At 43.7% G+C, this 20,450-nt stretch overlaps 1 protein-coding gene across 3 annotated transcripts in view; it reads right to left on the bottom strand.

Moving 5' to 3' along the window:
• Positions 1–14,695, bottom strand: part of LOC140740239 (sialic acid-binding Ig-like lectin 10) — a 30,894-nt gene extending 16,199 nt beyond the window's left edge. For 2 of the 3 annotated variants that reach the window (XM_073069340.1, XM_073069337.1), the window contains exons 1-2: positions 14,435–14,695; positions 5,300–5,563 (exon numbers count right to left, since the gene is read on the bottom strand). In XM_073069340.1, the coding sequence (XP_072925441.1) occupies positions 5,300–5,563; positions 14,435–14,501 (331 nt within the window). In that variant the 5' untranslated portion in view covers positions 14,502–14,695. The remainder of the gene's footprint in view (positions 1–5,299; positions 5,564–14,434) is intronic. The other variant, XM_073069338.1, reaches the window with a different exon arrangement.
• Positions 14,696–20,450: the final 5,755 nt, after the last annotated feature.

The raw sequence follows: 20,450 nt of genomic DNA, 5'->3' as shown, positions 1-20,450 counted from the left end.
TTTACAGGAAAATGAAGTAGTACAACTGTACTTATGGAAAAACTAGACACAAAATAGTTTCTAGTTTTATAGCCTACAGATAACGAATGATACAGCGCTGGATTGAACTGAACTGAACATGCCTGGAGTCTATTGATTCTGTATTAAATATTCTGTGGTTTTCGCTCATTTTTATTTTGCCATTTGTGTGATTTGCTTTTTTTGCATGTGAAGGGTGGGGGGTTGAAGTTTTTCTTTGAAGGGGTTCCATGGTTTTCTTTGCTTCCTGGTTGCCTGTGCGGAAGACGAATGTCGGGGTTGTATACCGCATCCATACTCTGATAATAAGTGTACTTTGAACCTTTGAATCAAAAAATACTGACTAACAGCCAGTATGCAACACTGGGAGATAGATTGGAGTCCATACAGGGAGTAGATGTGGAAGAGTACAGGCATCTAATGGAGTTTAGTTGTTGGAAAAGGGGAAGATCAAGAAAAGGAGGGAAGGGTCGGGCATGTGAAAATGAGAAGAGGATAAAAAAAGCAGCAAACATAATGAGATTTGAAACTCTGCCTGAGTGCAGGAAGCTGCCATCCAATCTTGAAAGGTTCATTTAATATTAGAATGTGTGCACTACACAACCTGAAATTTGCATTCTTTACAGACACCCACAAAACGAGAAACCCCACTCGACTTGAGAATGATGATGAATCCTGTTTTGCACCTTGTGATGCATTGGGCAGCCCTTTTGCTGTTTCTGTAGCATATTGACTGTTTTTACGAGGTCGAGTTGCTAGCTGAATGCTCAACCCACAAAGATGGAAAGCACCCAGATTCGAACTCAGGACCATTCCTCAAAGTCCAGTGTCGATGCCAATACACAACCAGCTCCCATAGGGCATAAGAGATGAGAAATAAGTTGTTCCACGGACGAACTGGAAGAAATCACCTGCGTCTGCAGAATCTGTTGGCACCATCTTCCTTCGCTCCTCCTCCTCTGTACCACAGAATGAAGAGATGCACCTTGGAAGGGGAGTGAAGCAAATTCTTTTCAAAGTATCGCTCAAAAAATGCAGGGACAATCTGTCAAAGGAGTGGAGTTAGAGAATATGTTTGGTGTCAGAACAAGTTCAGCCTGGTGAAAAAAAAAGAGAATGTTGGGATGTTCCGCACATCTGAAGCAGTTGTTTACTTTTACCTGACTTGACTAGGCTCACATCAAGAGGTCACCATGGCATGTCCTTTGGTGTCAAGACAAAACAGAAACTTCAATGGACTTCACTGTAGAAACCATTACATGTTTCTCTCCTGACAACTGTTTGGGGTCAACGCACAAGGGAGCAAGTGACCAGTGGGGTATTTGTTCCCCAAGTTCAAAGTAAATTTATTATCACTGCACATATGTCACCATGTACATCCTGAGATTAATTTTCTTGCAGGCAGACTCAATAAATCTGTGATAGAATCATAACCATTATACAATCGATGAAAGACTGCACCAACTTGGGTGTTGAACCAGTGTGGGGGGGAAAAAAAACAGACTGTGCAAATATAAAAAGGAAGAAATAATAATAAATAAGCAAAAATATTGAGCATATGAGATGAAGGGTCTTTGAAAGTGAGTCCATTGGTTGTGGGAACATTCCAGTGATTGGGAAAGTGAAGTTGAATGAAGTTATCCCCTTTGATTATGAGCCTGATGGTTGAGGGGTAATCATTGTTCCTGAATCTGATGGTGAGGGTTCAGAGGCTCCTGTCCTTTCTTCCTGATGGCAGCAGTGAGAAGAGGGCATGTCCTGGATGGTGAGGGTCCCCGATGATGGATGCCACATTCCAGCAACAATGCTCCAAGTAGATGTGCTCAGTGGTGGGGAGGGCTTTACTTGTGATGGACTGAGCTGTACTTTTTGTAGGATATTCTGTCCAAGGGCACTGGTGTTTCCATACCAGGCTGTGATACAGCCAGTCAATGTACTCTCCACTAACCATCTATCAGTTTATCATGACGAATCTTTGCAAACTCCTAAGAAAGTAGAGTCACTGTTGTGCTTCCTTCATAATTGCACTTGCATGCTGGGCCCAGGACAGATCCTCTGAAATAATAACTGAATTTAAATTTGCTGACACTCGCTACCACTGATCCTCCAGTGAGGACTGGCTCATAGACCTCCGGTCTCCTCCTCCTGAAGTCAATAGTCTGCTCCTTGCTCTTGCCAATAGCGAGTAAGAGGTTATAGCACCACTCAGCCGGATTTTCAATCTCCCTCCTATATGCTGATTGGTCACCACCTTTGATTTAGCTGGCCCACAACTGTTGTGTCATCAGCAAACTTGAATATGGCACTGGAGCTGTGCTTAGCCTCACAGTCATAAGTGTGAAGCAAGTAGAGCAGGGCCAAGCACACAGCCTTGTGGTGAACCCGTATTGATGGAGAATGTGTAGGAGATGTTGTTGACTGGGGCTTGCAAGTGCAGAAATCAATGATCCAATTGCACAAGGAGGTATTGAGGCCAGGATCTTGGAGCCCATTGATTAGTTCAGGGGATGATGGTATTGAATGCAGAGCTGCAGTTGGTAAAGAGCATACTGATGTATGTATCTTTGCTGTCTGGATGTTCTAGGGTTGAGTGAAGAGCCAATGAGATGGCACCTGCTATGGACCTGTTGCTCTGGTAGGCAAATTAGAGCAGATCCAAGACACTTATCAGGCAGGAGAGGATCTGTTAAGTCACTAACCTCTCAAAAGACTTCATCATTGTGGATGTAGGTGCTACTGGATGAAAGTCATTGAAGCAGGTTGCCACAATCTTCTTAGAGAGCCTGCTTGAAGCAGGTGGGTACCTCAGACGGCTGAAGCGAGAGCTTAAAGATCTCAGTGAACATTACAGCCAGTTGATCAGCACAGATTTTTAGTTCTTGGCCAGGTAGCCCATCTGGGCCAGGTGCTCTTTGTGGCTTCACCATCCTGAATTCTGTTCGCATGTCAGCCTCAGAGACTGTTATCTCGGGATCATCAGCGGCTGTGGGAGTTTGTGATGTGGGAAGTTTTGATGGTTAAAGTGAGCATAGAAGACATTGAGTTCATCCAAAAATGAAGCCCTGTTATTGCCTACGTCACTTAATTTTACTTTATCGGAGGGGATAGTATGCAAGCCAGTCACAACTGTTGAGCATCCTTCGTTGATTCAAGTTTAATCTGGAATTGAACACTCCTCCCGTGAGATGGCTTTCCAGAGAGTGAACCTGAACCTCTTAATTCTCTTGGTCAGAAGCCTTGAATGCCCCTGATCTGGTCCTAAGCAGATTGCAGATCTCATGGTTCATCCAAGGCTTCTGGTTGGGGAAGACAATGATTTTGTGGGGTCTCACTCATCTACATTCTTTTTATGAAGTCCATGACCATCATGATGTATTCATTCAGATCCACAGACAAGTCATTCAATATGTCCCAGTTCACCAACTCAAAGCAATCAAGCAATCCCATAGCTGCTCTCAACTCGCCATGACCATCCATTTGTTGTCCTAGTCTCGGGCTCTTTGACCTTTCACCTCTGCCTGTATGTAGGTAAGAGTAGGACAACCAAGTGTTCATAGTTATTGATGTGTGGTCTGGCATGGGACTCTGTAATCAATAGACATGTCATTTCTATGTCTCTGGTGAAAGCCTCTTCATCATCACATCAAGAAGCTTGTCTGTAAAGTGTTTTGGATACATCACGAATGTGTTTAAAATTACATAACAGATTAATTGGTGGAAGTAGAGTTAGAATGGTTGAGGCCATTCATAAAAAAATGTTACATACAGTAATAGTAGTCGCACTACTTTGTAACCAGGGAAGGAAATATATGACAGAAGGAAGAATAGAAAGATGATTAGATTGCAATGTTAAACTCACACAACATTTTACTAGCAGAGCTCTTTAAGCAGAAGTCTGTGTCCCATTTCCTCTGGAGGAGTAAACACATTAGGCCATTAGATTAAAAAAAAGATGCTGTGTCATTATTTTTAGATGCTTAACAATGGAATTCATTAAGTTGGGGCCATTATAAAAGGGTTATTTGAAATTGTTGCCCAAGTAGATCACATAATCAAGGGCGGTAATACCCGAGGGAGATCTGAAGGAGAGATGGATTCTTTCTTCCACCCATCCATTGATCAAAGCTTCTGAGGCAGTACGAAGGATGGCGACAAGCTTTATAATCCAACAGAGGGATGGCTGACAGATACACTTTCAATGTATCTTGGAATGGAATACTTAGTACTTTTATGCAAGCGCCACGGTATTACAGCTTGGTGTGTTGGAGTTCGGAGTTCAGTTCCAGTGTTGTACGTCTTCCCAGTGGAAGGCGCTGGTTTTCCCGGGTGCTCCAGTTTCAGTCCAAGGACGTACCGGGTAGGTTAATTGATCGTTGTAAATTGTCCCGTAATTAAGTTAGGCTGAATTGGGGCTGAGGTTGCTCAGGCAGCATAACTCAAAAATGCAGTACGGCCTACTCTGTGATGTATTACAGTGGCACAGTAGTGTAGCGGTCAGCACAACGCTTTACAATACAGGAGACCTGGTTTCAGTTCCTGCCATTGCCTGTAAGGAGATTTGTACGTTCTCCCCGTGACCGCGAGGGTTTCCGCCGGGTGCTTCGGTTTCCTCCCACTGCCCGAAGACGCACTGGTTGGTAGGTTTAATTGGTCATTGTAAATTGGGGGATTGCTGGGCAGTGGGACTCGAAGGGCCAGAAGGGTCCATTCCACGCTGTATCTCAATAAAAATAAATAAAAACCAAGTTGTTGGATTGTACTGAAGCCAACCATATTCCTCAACAAGAAGGATTTTAAAAGCAACTCAGTTACAAATGCATCACTATACTAAATCATACATCAATGTTGGAGCAAAAAATTGCACATTAGAAAACTTTGTTTCTCCTTTGGCTGAGTTATTTTCTTCAAAATTCAAAGCACATTATTATCAAAGACTGTGTAAATTATACAACTGTGAGATTCATCTCCTTACGGGCAGCCACAAAACAAGAAACCCAAAAGAGCCCAATTTTTAAAAAAAAGACCAACACCCAAAGCATAGACGGAGGGAAAAAAAATCAAACTATGCAAACGATAAAAGCAATCTATAGCATTCAGAATGAAATTGAGTCCATAGACCCAGAACAGTAGTCCTTTCTTTGGAGTAGTCCCTTCTACCATATGACAGCAAATGTTGAACACCAGCTTATCGGATTCAAAGGAGGCATTATTAGCACATTGATAAACTGTTTATCCATTAATTACATTTTTCCTTCGTGTAAAGAAAGCTTCTTTGACTTACTGTAGACAGTTATCGTTTCACGTGCGATCCATACACGTCCAGCTATGCATTTCACTTGACATGTCACTTTAACAAGCCATGACTGAATACTTGGCACCGAGTAGGTCAGCTTGTTGTTTTGCATTGTTGGATTTCGATCTCTTATTCCTTCCATTACTATTGATGCTGCTGAACACATCGCAGTGCAAGTCACTTCCAAACGGTGTCCAATTTCCACAGCTGGGGGTTCTGCATGTATCGATATTAAATCTTCAGCCCCCACTTCTGACAAGAGAACAAATCACAATGAGTGTAGAGATTCAAAGCTTTGAGATGATGAATAACCAAAACCCCAGCCGATTTTGAAAACAGATAAAGTAGAAATAAAACCAGAATATGAGAAATATGTAGTATAACAAGCAGCATCTGTGGAGAGAGAAACAGTTAATCAAGTTTATCGTCATTTAACTATATACATGTATGTAGAAACGCGATAATGTTTCTCTGAACGAGGGTTAAAGCACAGTAGTACACATAACACACAAAACACACAATAACTTAAGAAGGCAAGGATAAAATCTACAGATGAATCACACATGAAGAACAAACTAAAGTGCATTAATATTAAATTTTGTAAGGGACAGAGCAGATTAACCAATGAAACTTCAAATACAATGTGGCAGGGAGTTCAGAAGCCTAATCGTCTGGGGTAGGAAACTGTTTCCCATCCTGACTGTTCTTGTTTTTATGCATCATGGTCTCCTGCCAGATGGTAGAAAGTCAAAGAGGTTGCTGAATGGATGGGTGGGATCCTTAATAATACTAAGGGCCCTGTGTACGCAGTGCTCCTGATGTATGTCCCCAATGGATGGAAGGGAGATCCCTATGATCCTTTCAGATGTTCTCACACGGGACTTCTGTTCTGATGCTCCACTGCTCCCGTACCAGATGGAGATGTAACTTGTCAGGATGCTCTCAGTGGTGATCCTGCAAAACGCAGTTAAGGTGGGGACTTATAACGTTTCATATTGGTAACTTTTTGTCAGATCTGACCAAGCTTGATTCAAAGTACAAAGTACATATATATTATGCAACCTTGAGATTCGTCTCCTGACAGGCAGCCACAAAACAAAGAAACTCAAAGGAACCCATTTTAAAAAGACTGCCAAAAACCCAATATGCAGAAAGAGAAAAAATCAATTGTTGCTTTTGTTGGTGCAACTAGGAGGAGGGGGGGGGGGGAGGTTGATGCTTTTGCTTCTGCCTGTGCATGGGAGGGTGAGGGAGGCTCTGGGGTTCCGATATTTCTGTCATCTCTCTGAGGTATTTTCTGCTCCATGGATGTCTGCGAAGAGTCAGTATTTCGGGTTGTGTCCTGTATACATTCTCTGATGTTAAGTTGGACCACTTGAACCATCTGAAATCATGGCAAGGAATAAAAGCAAGCAAGTGGCATTCAGAACGAAAGTGAGCCCACAGACACAAAGCCCAGTACAGCTAGAGCAGGCCTCAGCCTCAGCTCAGTGCAGAGCCGAATTAACGCCACAGGGCAACGATCAGAACCAGCCAGACCCTTGCCTATGGACCTGGCACCCGGGCTTTTCAACCCACTTGGCCTGGCATTAAATCACCCAAACATTGGGTCATTCATCATTCTGGGTCCCGGGCCCTGTCTCATCGATACCCTCTGGGCCTTTGATGCAAGCCCCTCCACTGCCACCCTCAAGAATTTTATTTTATTTGGATACAATGAATAATCAAGCAGCATTTTGCTTAAGGGCAAACTGGTTTTAATCATTATTCATAAGGAACGGGGCAAAGACTTCCCATAAGTAACAGAATCCCAGATACAAGTAAAGATACAAGCATTGACGCTAAAACTGCAATAAAATTGCCAAAGTCAATCTGAAATAACAACGTCTTTGTAACTTTCAAGAGTGTCATAGAATGGAAACAGACCATGGGTCCACTACATGCTGACCATCAGCCACTGAATACAAGACGATCAGAGATAGGAGCAGAATTGGGCCACTCTGCCTATCAATTTTCCTCTGCTGTTTGATTATGGCTGATTGATTTTCCCTCTCAACACCATTCTCCTGCCTTCTCCCTTTGATGCTCTGACTAACCAAGAACCTATCAATCTCAATATTAAATATACCCAGCGATTTAGTCTCCATTGTCTGTGGCAATGAATTCCACAAATTTACCACAGCCTGGCTAAAGAAATGTCTCATCATCTTTGTTATAAATGGACGTTCTTACATTTTGAGGCTGTACCCTCTGGTCCTAGACTCCCCCACTATTGGAAACATCATTTTCATATTCACTCTATGTTAGCCTTTCAATATTCTGTACGTTTCACTGAGATCCTGCTCATTCTTCTAATCTCCAGACCCAGAGCCATCAAACACTCATATGTTAACTCTTTCATTCCCAAGATTATTCTCATAAACCTCCTCTGGGCCAGCACATCCTTTCTTAGATATAGGGCCCAAAACTGCTTTCAATACTCCAAATGCGACCTGACCAATCCCTTATAAATCCTCAGCTAATTCTACATTAATCCTAAAGTTCTAGCAATCTCCTCTAGAGGCGATTTACAGCTGTCAATCAATCTACCAACCAGCAGGTCTAAAGGACTTTGGGAAAACACAAGTATTCACAAAGAGAATGAGCAAATTCCACAAGGTTAGGATGAAAAGAGTCATTCAAAGCACACACACTCCATGCCTGGCTCAGGGGCACATCCATTCCACATTTCAGTCTGTATCACCACCACACACTCGATCCAATCTCTGTGCCACTGTCACAGACTTTTATCAGCAAGTGTGTAGACGGCAGTGTACCAAGGAGGCCAAACTTGGCATTCCCATATCAGAAACCATGGATAAACTGGGAGATCCACTCCCTACTGAAGTACAGGACTGCGGTGATCAAATCAGGTGACCTGGACCTATTCAAGAAATCAAGATATGAGCTTCGTAAAGCTATCAAGGATGGTAAAAGTCCAAAGTTGAGTCCTAGACCAGCCGTCAGTTGTGTTATAACAAGGAAGTCAGGCAGCATCACTAACAACAGTGCATCTCTTCCTGTGAAGTCAGTGCATCCAATGCATGTTTTGAACAAAAGAGGAATGGATTTTCACCACCCACCCTGCAGCCTCCAATGCAGCTATACCCACAGTTACAGATGTTAGAGCAGTCTTCCAGAGTTTGAACCAATGTATAGCATCTGGCCCAGATAGAGTCCTTAGATCCTGTGCAGATCACTGGTGGGTATTTGCAGACATTTTTAAACCCTCCCTACTTCACCTGCTTTCATCCCGGTGCCTACAAAGAATAAGGTAACGTGCCTTAATGAAGACTGGCTACTGTCTCTGACATCCACCATCATGAGGTGTTTCAAGAAACTGATCACAGCACGAAACCACAGCAGCCCCCAGAGAACCTTAACTCATTGCAACAGCAGAGTCATCTCCCTGCCTCTACACTCATCTCTGAAGCAATTAATTCTTCCGCAGGTTTATTATTGTCACATGTACTGAGGTGTAGTGAAAAACATCATGATATTATTCTTCTGTCTGTAAACTGACTCGCCAAGTTAGGCCATTATATGTGAGGAATGAGAGGCACATTCATACTGAGAGTACCAGAGGTAATGTTTTAAATGGCTTTTAAAGTGAATATAATGTTGGAGTTTCCATCAGCTTCAATGGTGGAGGAGCAAGCTTGCATCAATAAGTTTCTGGCTATTTTTATTTAACTGTATGTGAACATTCCCAAATTTCTTGGGCAGATTTCCCTCTGGAATCTCCAACTAATGTATCCTGTGAAGATATGATCCTGTGTCCATCCCAAGAGCCAGATGAGGTGGCACGGTAGCTTAGTGGTTAGCACACCGCTTTACAGTACCTGTGACCTGGGTTCAATCCCACCCCTGCCTGTGAGGAGGTTGTACGTTCTCCCCGCGACCACATGGGTTTTCGCCCGGTGCTCTGGTTTCCTCCCGCAGTCCAAAGATGTTAATTGGTCATTGTAGACTATCCTGTGATTAGGCGAGGCATAATCGGGGGAATGCTGGGTGACGTGGCTCAAAGCATCAGAAAGGCCTATTTAGTGATGTATCTCAATAAATAAAATATTAGCCATTGTACCGTTATTCTTTAGTGCGAATGCGTGTACATAATTCAAAAGGTGAAGTGCATCTTGGCAAGTGCAGCTTTTATGACAAACTAATTTTCCAAGTTAATGAGTGAAATGTGAACTTACAAATACAAAATGAGAGATATCTCCCTCATATTGTGCTTCAAATGTATCTCCAAGGTGCCTGGCAGTTAATGATTAATTGGTCAAAATTTTACTTGTAAATACAGTATTTAAAAGTTATCGCTACGTGTACTGGAATAGCAAGTCAATCTGCGTTGAGGCAACTCATTCTAAACGACCATTTCTACTGTGCACAGCCATAAAATATTATTTAAATACAGATTTTTTTCTGGTTGAGCAAAGATAGCGAAGCAGCATTTAAGAATTGGACAATAATGACATGCCTGCACAAGATTACACCTTTTACTGAAATTAAAGGTGGATTTACTAATCCTGCAAGCTGGGAGTTGGCGGGTGATGTGGACATCTTTGTGCTCCCTCACTCAGATGAAGATGCACTCTAACTGGTACCTATGCTTGGACCATGGGTGTTACCATGACACCTTGCCCTTGTTTCTCTGACAAACAAGTATCCATTTTAATGTCACTGTGCTCCAATTACTTTGTAAAAGGAAGGATCCTGCTAGAATTAGACTTCTCTGCTCCTTGACCATCACTCCTTGCAAGAGGGGCTTGTGTCCCTTCTTAACCCTGTCATTGATGCTGCTCAGAAATAACAATTGTTCTGGTGAAGAGTGCAAAACCTGAAATGTTAACTGTTTCTCCACAGATGCTGCCTATCCTGCTGAGTGTTTCCAGCTTTCCCTCATTTATCAGCATCTTTTGTTCCCATTGGAATGTGAACCAGGAGATTTTCCACAGTCAGAGTCGTAGCCCTCGAGGTTCAGGGTTGAGGTGCCGGTACTGTTGACCCAAGTGTGCTGGTTCCAATTTGAATTGAGCCAAAGGGTCATAAGCTAGAACATATTCCACAGAGTAACTCGCTGTACAAGGTCACATACAGAACAAGGTAACACCACCTTGCTGTCTCGTCTCTATCACGATTCACTCAGTCACTGGTGAGATTAGCCTTTAGCCATCCCTGATATTCCAGGTTCAGAACTTCATATCATGGATTAGAGGTGGTCTTATGTTTGTCACAACCATAGACTTTGCTGCGGAGTCTGGATGTCCTCACAGGCTGCAGCTAGAAGGGGTTGCCAATCATGCTTGTGAGTGTGCATTCCAGTTCATCAGGATACATTTGTAGTTGCATTTAACTCCCTTCCTTTTGTTTTAATCTTGTTAGGTGTTAACTAAAACATAGTGATGGTAATGCTCCCTGCTTCCCTTGGTCCACGTTCCAGGAAGGAAGGTTAGAACTTAGACTGCTGCTGCAAAGGAGCAGTATTAATTCAGAATTAAGTTCCTGTTTCTCAGCTGCTGACATTAGATTTTTAAACACAGAAGAGTACAGCACAGGAAAAGGCCATTCTGCCCACAATGTTGTGCTGAACCAGCTAAAAAGCAAATCAAAAACACCCAAACACTAATCCCTCCTACCTCCAAGTCAAGTCGCTTTTTATTGTCATTTTGACCATAAACTGCTGGTACGGTACACAGTACCGTATGAAAAATGAAACAACGCTCCTCCAGGACCCTGGTGCTACATGAAACAACACAAAACTACACTAGACTATGTAAAACAACACAAAAACTACAACTAGACTACAGACCTACAAGGGACTACATAAAGTGCACAAAACAGTGCAGGGCAGTTCAATAAATAAGTACATAAATAACAAGACAATGGGCACAGTACAGGACAAATTTCAATATAATAATAAATGATGTAGATGTCAGTCTAGACTGGGTATTGAGGAGTCTGATGGCTTGGGGGAAGAAACTGTTACACAGTCTGGTCGTGAGAGTTTGAATGCTTTGGTACCTTTTGCCAGATGACAGGAGGGAGAAGAGTTTGTATGAGAGGTGCGTGGGATCCTTCACAATGCTGTTAGCTTTGCGGGTGCAGCGTGTGAAGCAAATATCTGTAATAGTAGGAAGAGAGACCCCGATGATCTTCTCAGCTGACCTCACTATCCGCTGCAGAGTCTTGTGACCTGAGATGATGAAATTTCTGAACCAGGCAGTGATGCAGCTGCTCAGGATGCTCTCAATACAACCCCTGTAGAATGTGATGAGGATGGGGGGTGGGAGATGGACTTTCCTCAGCCTTCGCAAAAAGTAGAGACGCTGCTGGGCTTTCTTTGCTATGGAGCTAGTGTTGAGGGACCAGGTGAGATTCTCCGCCAGGTGAACACCAAGAAATTTGGTGCTCTTAACTACCTCCACCGAGCCGTCGAAGCTCAGCGGGGAGTGGTCGCTCCGTGCCCTCCTGAAGTCAACGACCATCTCTTTTGTTTTCTTCACATTCGGAGACAGGTTGTTGGCTGTGCACCAGTCCATTAGCCGCTAGACCTCCTTTCTGTATGCTGACTCATCGTTCTTGCTGATGAGACCCACCACGATCGTGTCATCGGCGAACTTGATGATGTGGTTCGAGCTGTGTGTTGCAGCACAGTAGTGGGTCAGCAGAGTGAACAGCAGTGGACTGAGCACACAGCCCTGGGGAGCCCCCATGCTCAGTGTGATGGTGTTGGAGATGCTGCTCCCGATCCGGACCGACAGATCTCCCAGTCAGGAAGTCTAGGATCCAGTTGCAGAGGGAGGTGTTCAGGCCCAGTAGGCTCAGTTTTCCAATCAGTTTCTGAGGGATGATTGTGTTGAATGCTGAACTGAAGTCTATGAACAGCATCCGAATGTATGTATCCTACTTTAGTTTGAGAGTTTTGGTTAGTGAATCTGTTGGCCTAGTGTTTTTCCCCCACTTTTATTCTGTACAGTTCTTTTAAAACTAAGTTCATTCTTTTGCTGCGTCTGTCTGCACTGGGGCCGTCACCAAACATCCAGTCACATCCAAGGCCGAGCCAGCGTTTAATTGTGCATCCCTCGTTGCCCCGAAGGTGGTGGGGGTGGGCTCCCGTCCTGAAACACTGCAGTCGATGAGGTGTCCGTGTACCTACGATGCCGTGAGGGAGATAATTCCAGGGGAAGGTGAAGGGATGGCGATCTGCACTCAATATAGTCACCAAAAAATCCAGTGATGGGCATTTCTGTGTGTGACAACGCCCTGTTAATGAGCGAGGTCAGAGGTGACCGGCCGGACTGGTTCAAGGCGACAGTAACAATAATAACCTCGCGCAGCTGTGCAGAAGAGCACGTCCGAACCTTGAAGCGGATGGGCCACAGCAGCCGGAGACCGCGAACATACACTCAGTGGCCACTTTATTAAGTAGGAGGCACCTAATAAAATGGCCACTGGGTATAATTCCAAGTCAGGTGCTGTGCGGCTTAGAGAGCAGCTGTGTGTAATTTCTGCTAAACCGGCAGTAATATCTGCCCACTGACTACAGACAAGTGTGGGCTTAGGACCGTAGCCCGTACCCGGTACCGGCCAGTGGACACAAGGCTCGCTGTCTCGTGTTCCCGGGAAGCGAATGTCTCCATAGTGTGTCACACACCTGCTGATGGAGGGAAAAGCTAAAAAGACGTCCCAAGACCTTAAATTCTTCCCACACAAGACATTCTGACATTTAACCATATAACAATCACAGCACGGAAACAGGCCATTCCGGCCCTCCTAGTCCGTGCCGAACTCTTAATCTCACCTAGTCCCATCTACCCGCACTCAGCCCATAACCCTCCACTCCTTTCCTGTCCATATACCTATCCAATTTTACCTTAAATGACACAACTGAACTGGCCTCTACTACTTCTACAGGAAGCTCATTCCACACAGCTATCACTCTCCGAGTAAAGAAATACCCCCTCGTGTTTCCCTTAAACTTTTGCCCCCTAACTCTCAAATCATGTCTTCTCGTTTGAATCTCCCCTACTCTCAATGGAAACAGCCTATTCACGTCAACTCTATCTATCCCTCTCAAAATTTTAAATACCTCGATCAAATCCCCCCTCAACCTTCTACGCTCCAATGAATAGAGACCTAACTTGTTCAACCTTTGTAACTTAAGTGCTGAAACCCAGGTAACATCCTAGTAAATCGTCTCTGCACTCTCTCTAATTTATTGATATCTTTCCTATAATTCGGTGACCAGAACTGTACACAATTCGGTAATTTAAGACGATTGTTTAAATTCTGCACGGAGTCTTTGGGTCACCGGGGGCAAATGATGGGGTGGCCAGGTCGCTGTTCAATATTCCTCATAGTTACAAAACTTTAGTTCAGTGTCAATAAAGATTTTTTTTTAAAAAGGGGGCTTATTTCACTACCAGAAACATTGAATACAACAAACGGTTGAAGATTCGGCTCTGCTTGTGATTATTTCCCCGAGTTTATCAGCAGTACCTACATACGCTATACACAAGCCAAGAATCGCGTTCTCTCGGCGCGTCAGCTAGCTGCTCATTTCGCTTTCAACGTGGATCCAAATTCCTTTAAACCTTGTCGCTGAACCCTGCTCACCACCCTTTAGGACAACGTGCTACATATCGCACCCGATTCCCCAATCTCCCCGTTCAATTTGACTTATGTTGTCAGTTCTTAATTGATTGCGTTTAGATTATTTCCCTACTGGTGTGGTTGGTGGGATATTCAAAACTCCAATTTACTACGCTGTGACTTTTACGCCTTGCCGAATCGTGCAGCCCACTTACTGACGATAAAAGATAAGCGATAATCGCTCGGCTGACGAATTAGAACTGAGCCTCAGCGAGTCAGTCTTTATATCCCCTCTTGTGAGCTCCAAATCCACGCTGAGCTCAGGGCTCGGATTTGACAAACTAGGTCAGGTATGTCGCGGAGATACCTCCGCTCACCGGGCTACCCAACCGTTTGTGTACGGTCAACACCTCCCTCCAAATGTTACTAGACAGAAAACTCGGCACCGCGGTTAAACCCAATCGTATAAAAAAAAAACGCCGCAAATACCTGCTACAGTAAAAAACGTGGTAAAAAGGCAAAGACATCCAGCCCACGCGCTGAGTCCGAAATCCATAAGTCAAAGAGTTCAGGTACAAAATTCCGGAAAACAAATGCTTCTTCGGTTTTCTGATCCAGAAGTGTCCCGGTCTCCTCTCCCTTTGATATTTGAGATTCAAGTATCCGAGCTTCCAGAGAGACTGGAAGGGAAGGTGAGCACCGCCTGTCTTTTAAAAAGCTGTTTGAGATGCCCCCCATTCCTGCGCTGACAGCTTCTTGTTTGGTGCTGTCAATAATCTGCTGTGTCATTTCCCACTTGCACCAAAATCGAGAACAGCTGGACGTAATTAGCACGTGTAAAAGGACAACATCAAATGTTAGTCAAGATGCAGGAAATCTTAAAAACAAATAGATAACGTTGGAAATATTCAACTGGTCAGCAGTGGAAAGAGAAACATAATTAATGTTTTAAGCCTGGAAGTATTGACTAGAACACGGAAGGAGACAGGTCTTTCATAAGCAAGGGACTGAATGGTTTTAAGATCACAGGACATAGTAGAATTAGGCTATTTGGTCATCAAATCTCCTCATTATGGCTAATTTATTATCCCAACTCAAGCCCATTCTGTTGCCTTCTCACTCTTGTTTTGCAACCCCAACAAATCAAGAATTTATCATTCTCTGCTTTACATATACCCAATGACTTTGTCTTCACAGTCTTTGGATTCACCAACCTCTGGATAAAGAAATTCCTCCTCTTCTCTTTTCTAAATGGACTTCCCTCTTTTCTGAGGCTCTGCCCTAAACTCCCCAACTATAGGAAACATCCCCTCCACATTCACTCTATCTAGGCCTTTCAATATTGGATAGATTTGAATGAGAATCAATCATCTAAGCTCCAGCGAGCCATCAAATGCCCCTCATACATCAACCCTTTCATTTCCAGAATCAATCTTATGAACCTCCTCTGGACCTTCTCTAATGCCAACACATCTCTTCATAGATAAGGGGCTGTAAACTGCTCACAATACACCAAGTGTCTGACCAATGCCATATGAAGCCTCTGCACTACTTCCTTGAATTTATATTCTAGTCCTCATGAGATGAATGCTAACATTGCATTTGCCTTCCTCCCCACAGACTCAGTCTGCAAGTTGACTTTCGGAGAATTGTGCCAAGGATTCTCAAGTCCCTTTGCACCTCTGGTTTCTGAATCTTTGCCCCATTTAGAAAATCATGCCTTTATCCTTTTTACCAAAATGCATGACCTTCCCTACACTATATTCCATCTGCCATTTCTTTTCCTCAGTCTACGTGTAAAAGCTAAGCTTATGGATTTACCCTCACTGAGTGCGTGTTCTTGGTCTTCTGCTGTTGTAGGCCATCCTCCTTAAGGTCCAGCGTGTTGTGCATTCAGAGATGCTGTTCGTAACAAGTGATTATTTGAGATAGATACTATCACCTTCCTGTCAGCTTTAACCAGTCTGGCCATTCTCCTCTGACCTCTCTCATTGACAAAGTGTTTTTGTCCACAGAACTGTCGCTCACTGTATTTTTTGCACCATTCTCCATAAACATGGGAGACTTTTTTTTTTGAAAATCCCAGGAGAAGGGCAGTTTCTGAGATATTCAAACCAACCCTCCTGACACCAATAATCATTCCACGTCTTTAGCAATGAATTCCATAGATTTGCCAACCCCTGGCTAAAGACGTAACTCTCCGTTTCTGTTCTTTTTATTCTGAGGCTGTGCGCTCTGGTCCCAGACTCTGCCACTATAGGAAACATCCTCTCCAAGGTCCTTCACGAGAGACTCATCCAGAAAGTCATGAGGCATGGGATAAGTGGAACCTTGGCTGCTAGGATAAAAAATTGGCTTAAAGGAAGAAAGCAGAGGGTAGTTGTGGAAGGAAAGTATTCTGCCTGGAGGTTGGTGACTAGTGGAGTGCTGCAGGGATCTGTTCTGGGACCCCTGCTATTTGTGATTTTTATAAATGACCTGGATGTAGAGGCAGAAGGATGGGTGAGTAAGTTTGCGGATGACACGAAGATTGGAGGAGTTGTGGATGGAGCTGTAGGTGGTCAAAGTTTACAAGAGGATATAGACAGGCTGCAGAGTTGGGCAGAAAAATGGCAGATGGAGTTCAATCCGGACAAGTGTGAGGTGATGCATTTTGGAAGGACAAACCAAAAGACTGAGTACAGGATTAATGGTCAGTTACTTAAGAGTGTGGATGAACAAAGGGACCTTGGGGTTCAAATCCATACATCCCTCAAGGTTGCTGCACAGGTTGATAGGTTAGTTAAGAAGGCCTATGGGATGCTAGGCTTCATACACAGGGGGATTGAGTTCAAGAGTAGAGAGGTCATGTTGCAACTCTACAAATCTCTGGTGAGACCGCACTTAGAGTATTGTGTTCAATTCTGGTCACCTCATTATAGGAAGGATGTGGAAGCTATGGAGAGGGTGCAGAGGAGATTTACCAGGATGTTGTCTCTCATTTGGAGAACAAGTTATATGAAGTAAGGTTAGCAGAGCTGGGACTTTTCTCTTTGGAGCATAGAAGAATGAGAGGGGACTGGATGGAGGTCTACAAGATTATGAGAGGCATAGATAGGGTGGATAGTCAGTATCTGTTTCCCAAGGCACCAATAGCAAACGCCAGAGGGCATATGTACAAAATTAAGGGAGGGAAGTTTAGGGGAGACATCAGGGGTAAGTTTTTTTACACAGAGGGTTGTGAGTGCCAGGATGACTTGCCAGGGATGGTGGTGGAGGCTAAAACATTAGGGGTATTTAAGAGCCTCTTGGACAAGCACATGGATGAAAGAAAAATAGAGGGTTTGGGGTAGTGTGGGTTTAGTACTTTTTTTTTAAGGATTATATGGGTCAGCACAATATGGAGGGCTGAAGGGCCTGTACTGTGCTGTAATGTTCTATGGTTCTATGGTTCTAAGATCTTCAACTGAAACCAACATCACCTTATTTATTCTATCTAAACTATTTGTGATTTTCAAAACCCATATTAAATTGCAACCTTTTAAATTATCCTTGCTGCCCTAAACACCAGCAGCATAACAGGCAATAGCTAACATTTAAATTATCCACACAATCTCAGCCTTGGCACCAAATGGGCAAAATACTTCCCATGCCTTTCTGAGACATCAGCTTTTCTTAAAGTTTGAAATTCTAACTGTTTCACGTGAAATACTCTTCCTGCTCAACAGCCAGAGAAAGGGTCTCGGCCCGAAACATCCACTTTACTCTTTTCCATAGATGCTGCCTGGCTTGCTGAGTTCCTCCAGCATTTGTGTGTGTTACTCTGGATTCCCAGCATCTGCAGATTTTCTCTTGTTAGAGAAAGGTTGAATGCACGTTTCGGGCCTCTTTGTGCCGCTGTCAAACACTGTAAGTTTCTTCATGGCCCAGAACTCTCAATGTGTTACAAAACAGCGGGTGAGTTGTCTTTGCACCCAGTCGGGGAGCTGAATTGTGTGAATCACTTTCAGTGCAACAAATCTCTGAGCCACTGTCAAATTTTCACCTAAGCCAACTCAAGGGGCAACTGTTACAAACAACACTCACAAGACAGAAGTCTTTCATGAACTTACCCCACTACTCTGCAAGGGAAAAGAAAATTAAAATTCATCCTGTGTCCTTTTCTGGTTCAGAAAGGGATATTCACAAACAAAGCAGTCACTATTTACGTGTTAAATCACAAGAGATCACTTTATTAGAGTTGTAATGCAATACAAAAAGAAAAGCAAATGGTTATGTAGCATAGAAAACAAGCTGATACTTATCATGCACTAAATGCACTGAGCTGCAGAATACCTGAGCGAACTACAAATCTGATAATTTTCTATCAATCAATCTCCCCTCCACCTCTCTCTTGCTCTTCCTTCTCTCTCCCTCTCCCCTCCCTCCTCTCTCTCTCCCTCGCTCTCTCCTCTCTCTCTCTCCTTCCCTCTCCCCTCCCTCCTCTCTCTGCCCCTCTCTCCCTATCCCCTTCCCTCTCACTCTCCCTCTCCCCCCACTTACTCTCTGTCCCTGTATCTATCCCCAATTCTTAGAACTAGCACTAGTCATGACCCAGTCTGAGAAAATTCCACTTTGCACAAACAAACTGCTGCTTTTTATATTCTTCAAGATCCCTTCAAACCTCTGACATAATTCTTGCCCCACACTTTCCCATGATATGGCACCATTTGGTACCTGCTCCACCACAATGACCTCATCTGCTCTACACAAACCTGTATTCATCATTACCCACTCTCAAGGCTGTCAACTTCTACTCCTTTAACTTTCTCAATAAATCTCACTTTAGACTAACACTTTTTTGTCTGACAGCCTTCCATTTTATTTTAGCATATACCAAGAAGGAAACACATTTAATTCTTACTTTACATACACCACGCTGCTGGGTCTTTCAAAGCCAAGGGGGTCGAGTTTGCTTCATGATCAATTCCTCGTGGTGTACAAACATGGTGGTGCTGTCCCAGTCCTGTTCACCAGACCTGGAACACCTCATGGGCACGTGCTGTCCATTTTATCTGCCCCGGGAGATTTCAGTGATCATTTTGGTTGTGGTGTACATCCTACTACAGGCTAATGTCAAGCAAGCTCGAGACGAACTGTTGGATGTGATCAACAGCACATTCTGCTGCCTTCCCCGTCATTTTGGGGGATTTTAACCAGGGACAGCTTGAAAAAGTTTCTAAATAATTTTACCAATAAATCACTTGTAGTACCGGAGGGACCAACACACTGGAAGAGTCTTGGCCCAAAATGTTGATTGTTTACTCAGTTTGAATGCCATTTATAAATTTGCTGTTGATACAATTGTTGGCAGAGTCTCAGATGGAGATGAGAGGGCGTACAGGAGTGAAATATACCAGCTGGTTGAGTGGTGTTGCAACAATAAACCTGCACTCAACATCAGTAAGTCAAAAGAGCTGATTGTGGACTTCAGAAAGGGTAAGATGAGGGGACACACACCAGGAATCAGAAGTAGAGAGTCCCAATTTCAAGTTCTTGGGTGTTAATATCTCTGAGAACCTAACATGATCCCAACATATCAATGCAGCTTTCAAGAAAGTAAGACAATGACGATATTTCATTAGGAGTTTGGGAAGGTTTGGTATGTCTTCAAAACCACTTGTAAATTTCTATAGATGTACTCTGGAGAACATTCTAACTGGCTGCACCACTCTCTGGTATGGGGGAGGGCATTGTACTGCTGCAACAAAGTTAACAAAATTTCACAACATATGCCAGTGATATTAATTCGATTCAGATTCACTGCCCTCTACAGTAAAGGCTGATTGACTCTGGAAAATATGGAACACTTCCTCGAGCTTGGGGGCCATCTTTCATTAAGGCAGAAGTCAATAACTGAACTTATTGTCTTCAATATGCCTCTCTGCCTTTGGTTAATTGAAGAAAAGTTTGTTTGAAGATGGAGACTACAGCTAGGGCATCTGAGATCCCTGCCATCCTACCTGCATCTGAGAACAGGACTGCCTACATCAGGCACTACTTGGTGCTAGAAAAATATCACCTATGTTATCTCCACAAAACTTATGCAAGACATAAGCAAACCAGTGTCAGTGCCCTTTCATGGGCCAGTATCCCTAGCATGGAGGCCCCAGCTGGTTGCATTAAGGTAGACCACATGGTTTTCATGTCTTACGGTATTTTGTCCTAATGCAGTCACCTTCTCTTGCTTTTTGCCCTCCAGGAGAACACTTTTGCTGGAGGGGGCAGTTTCCTCATTTGCTGTAGACACAGCAATGGACCAGGTATGCTTCACAGTTATTTCTAAATGATTGGCTTTCAATATCCTTCAGTGCGCCGAGAGGGGTTTGCTTTCTCTTCAGGCCGGTGGAGAACGCACTAAGAAAAACAGCTCAGAGTTAATGCTTAGATTTCAACAGTTTGATAAGGTTCTGTTATTGTGTATTATCTACACTGTACACAACCTGATGCGCACGCACACACACAGTGCAAGTGGCGGGTGCAGGGC

This window comes from Hemitrygon akajei, chromosome 16, assembly GCF_048418815.1.
Source record: "Hemitrygon akajei chromosome 16, sHemAka1.3, whole genome shotgun sequence".
In the NCBI taxonomy this organism is placed as follows: Eukaryota; Metazoa; Chordata; class Chondrichthyes; order Myliobatiformes; family Dasyatidae; genus Hemitrygon; species Hemitrygon akajei.
The sequence above is the reverse complement of the archived record's forward strand: the minus strand, read 5'-3'. Positions and strand labels throughout refer to the sequence as shown.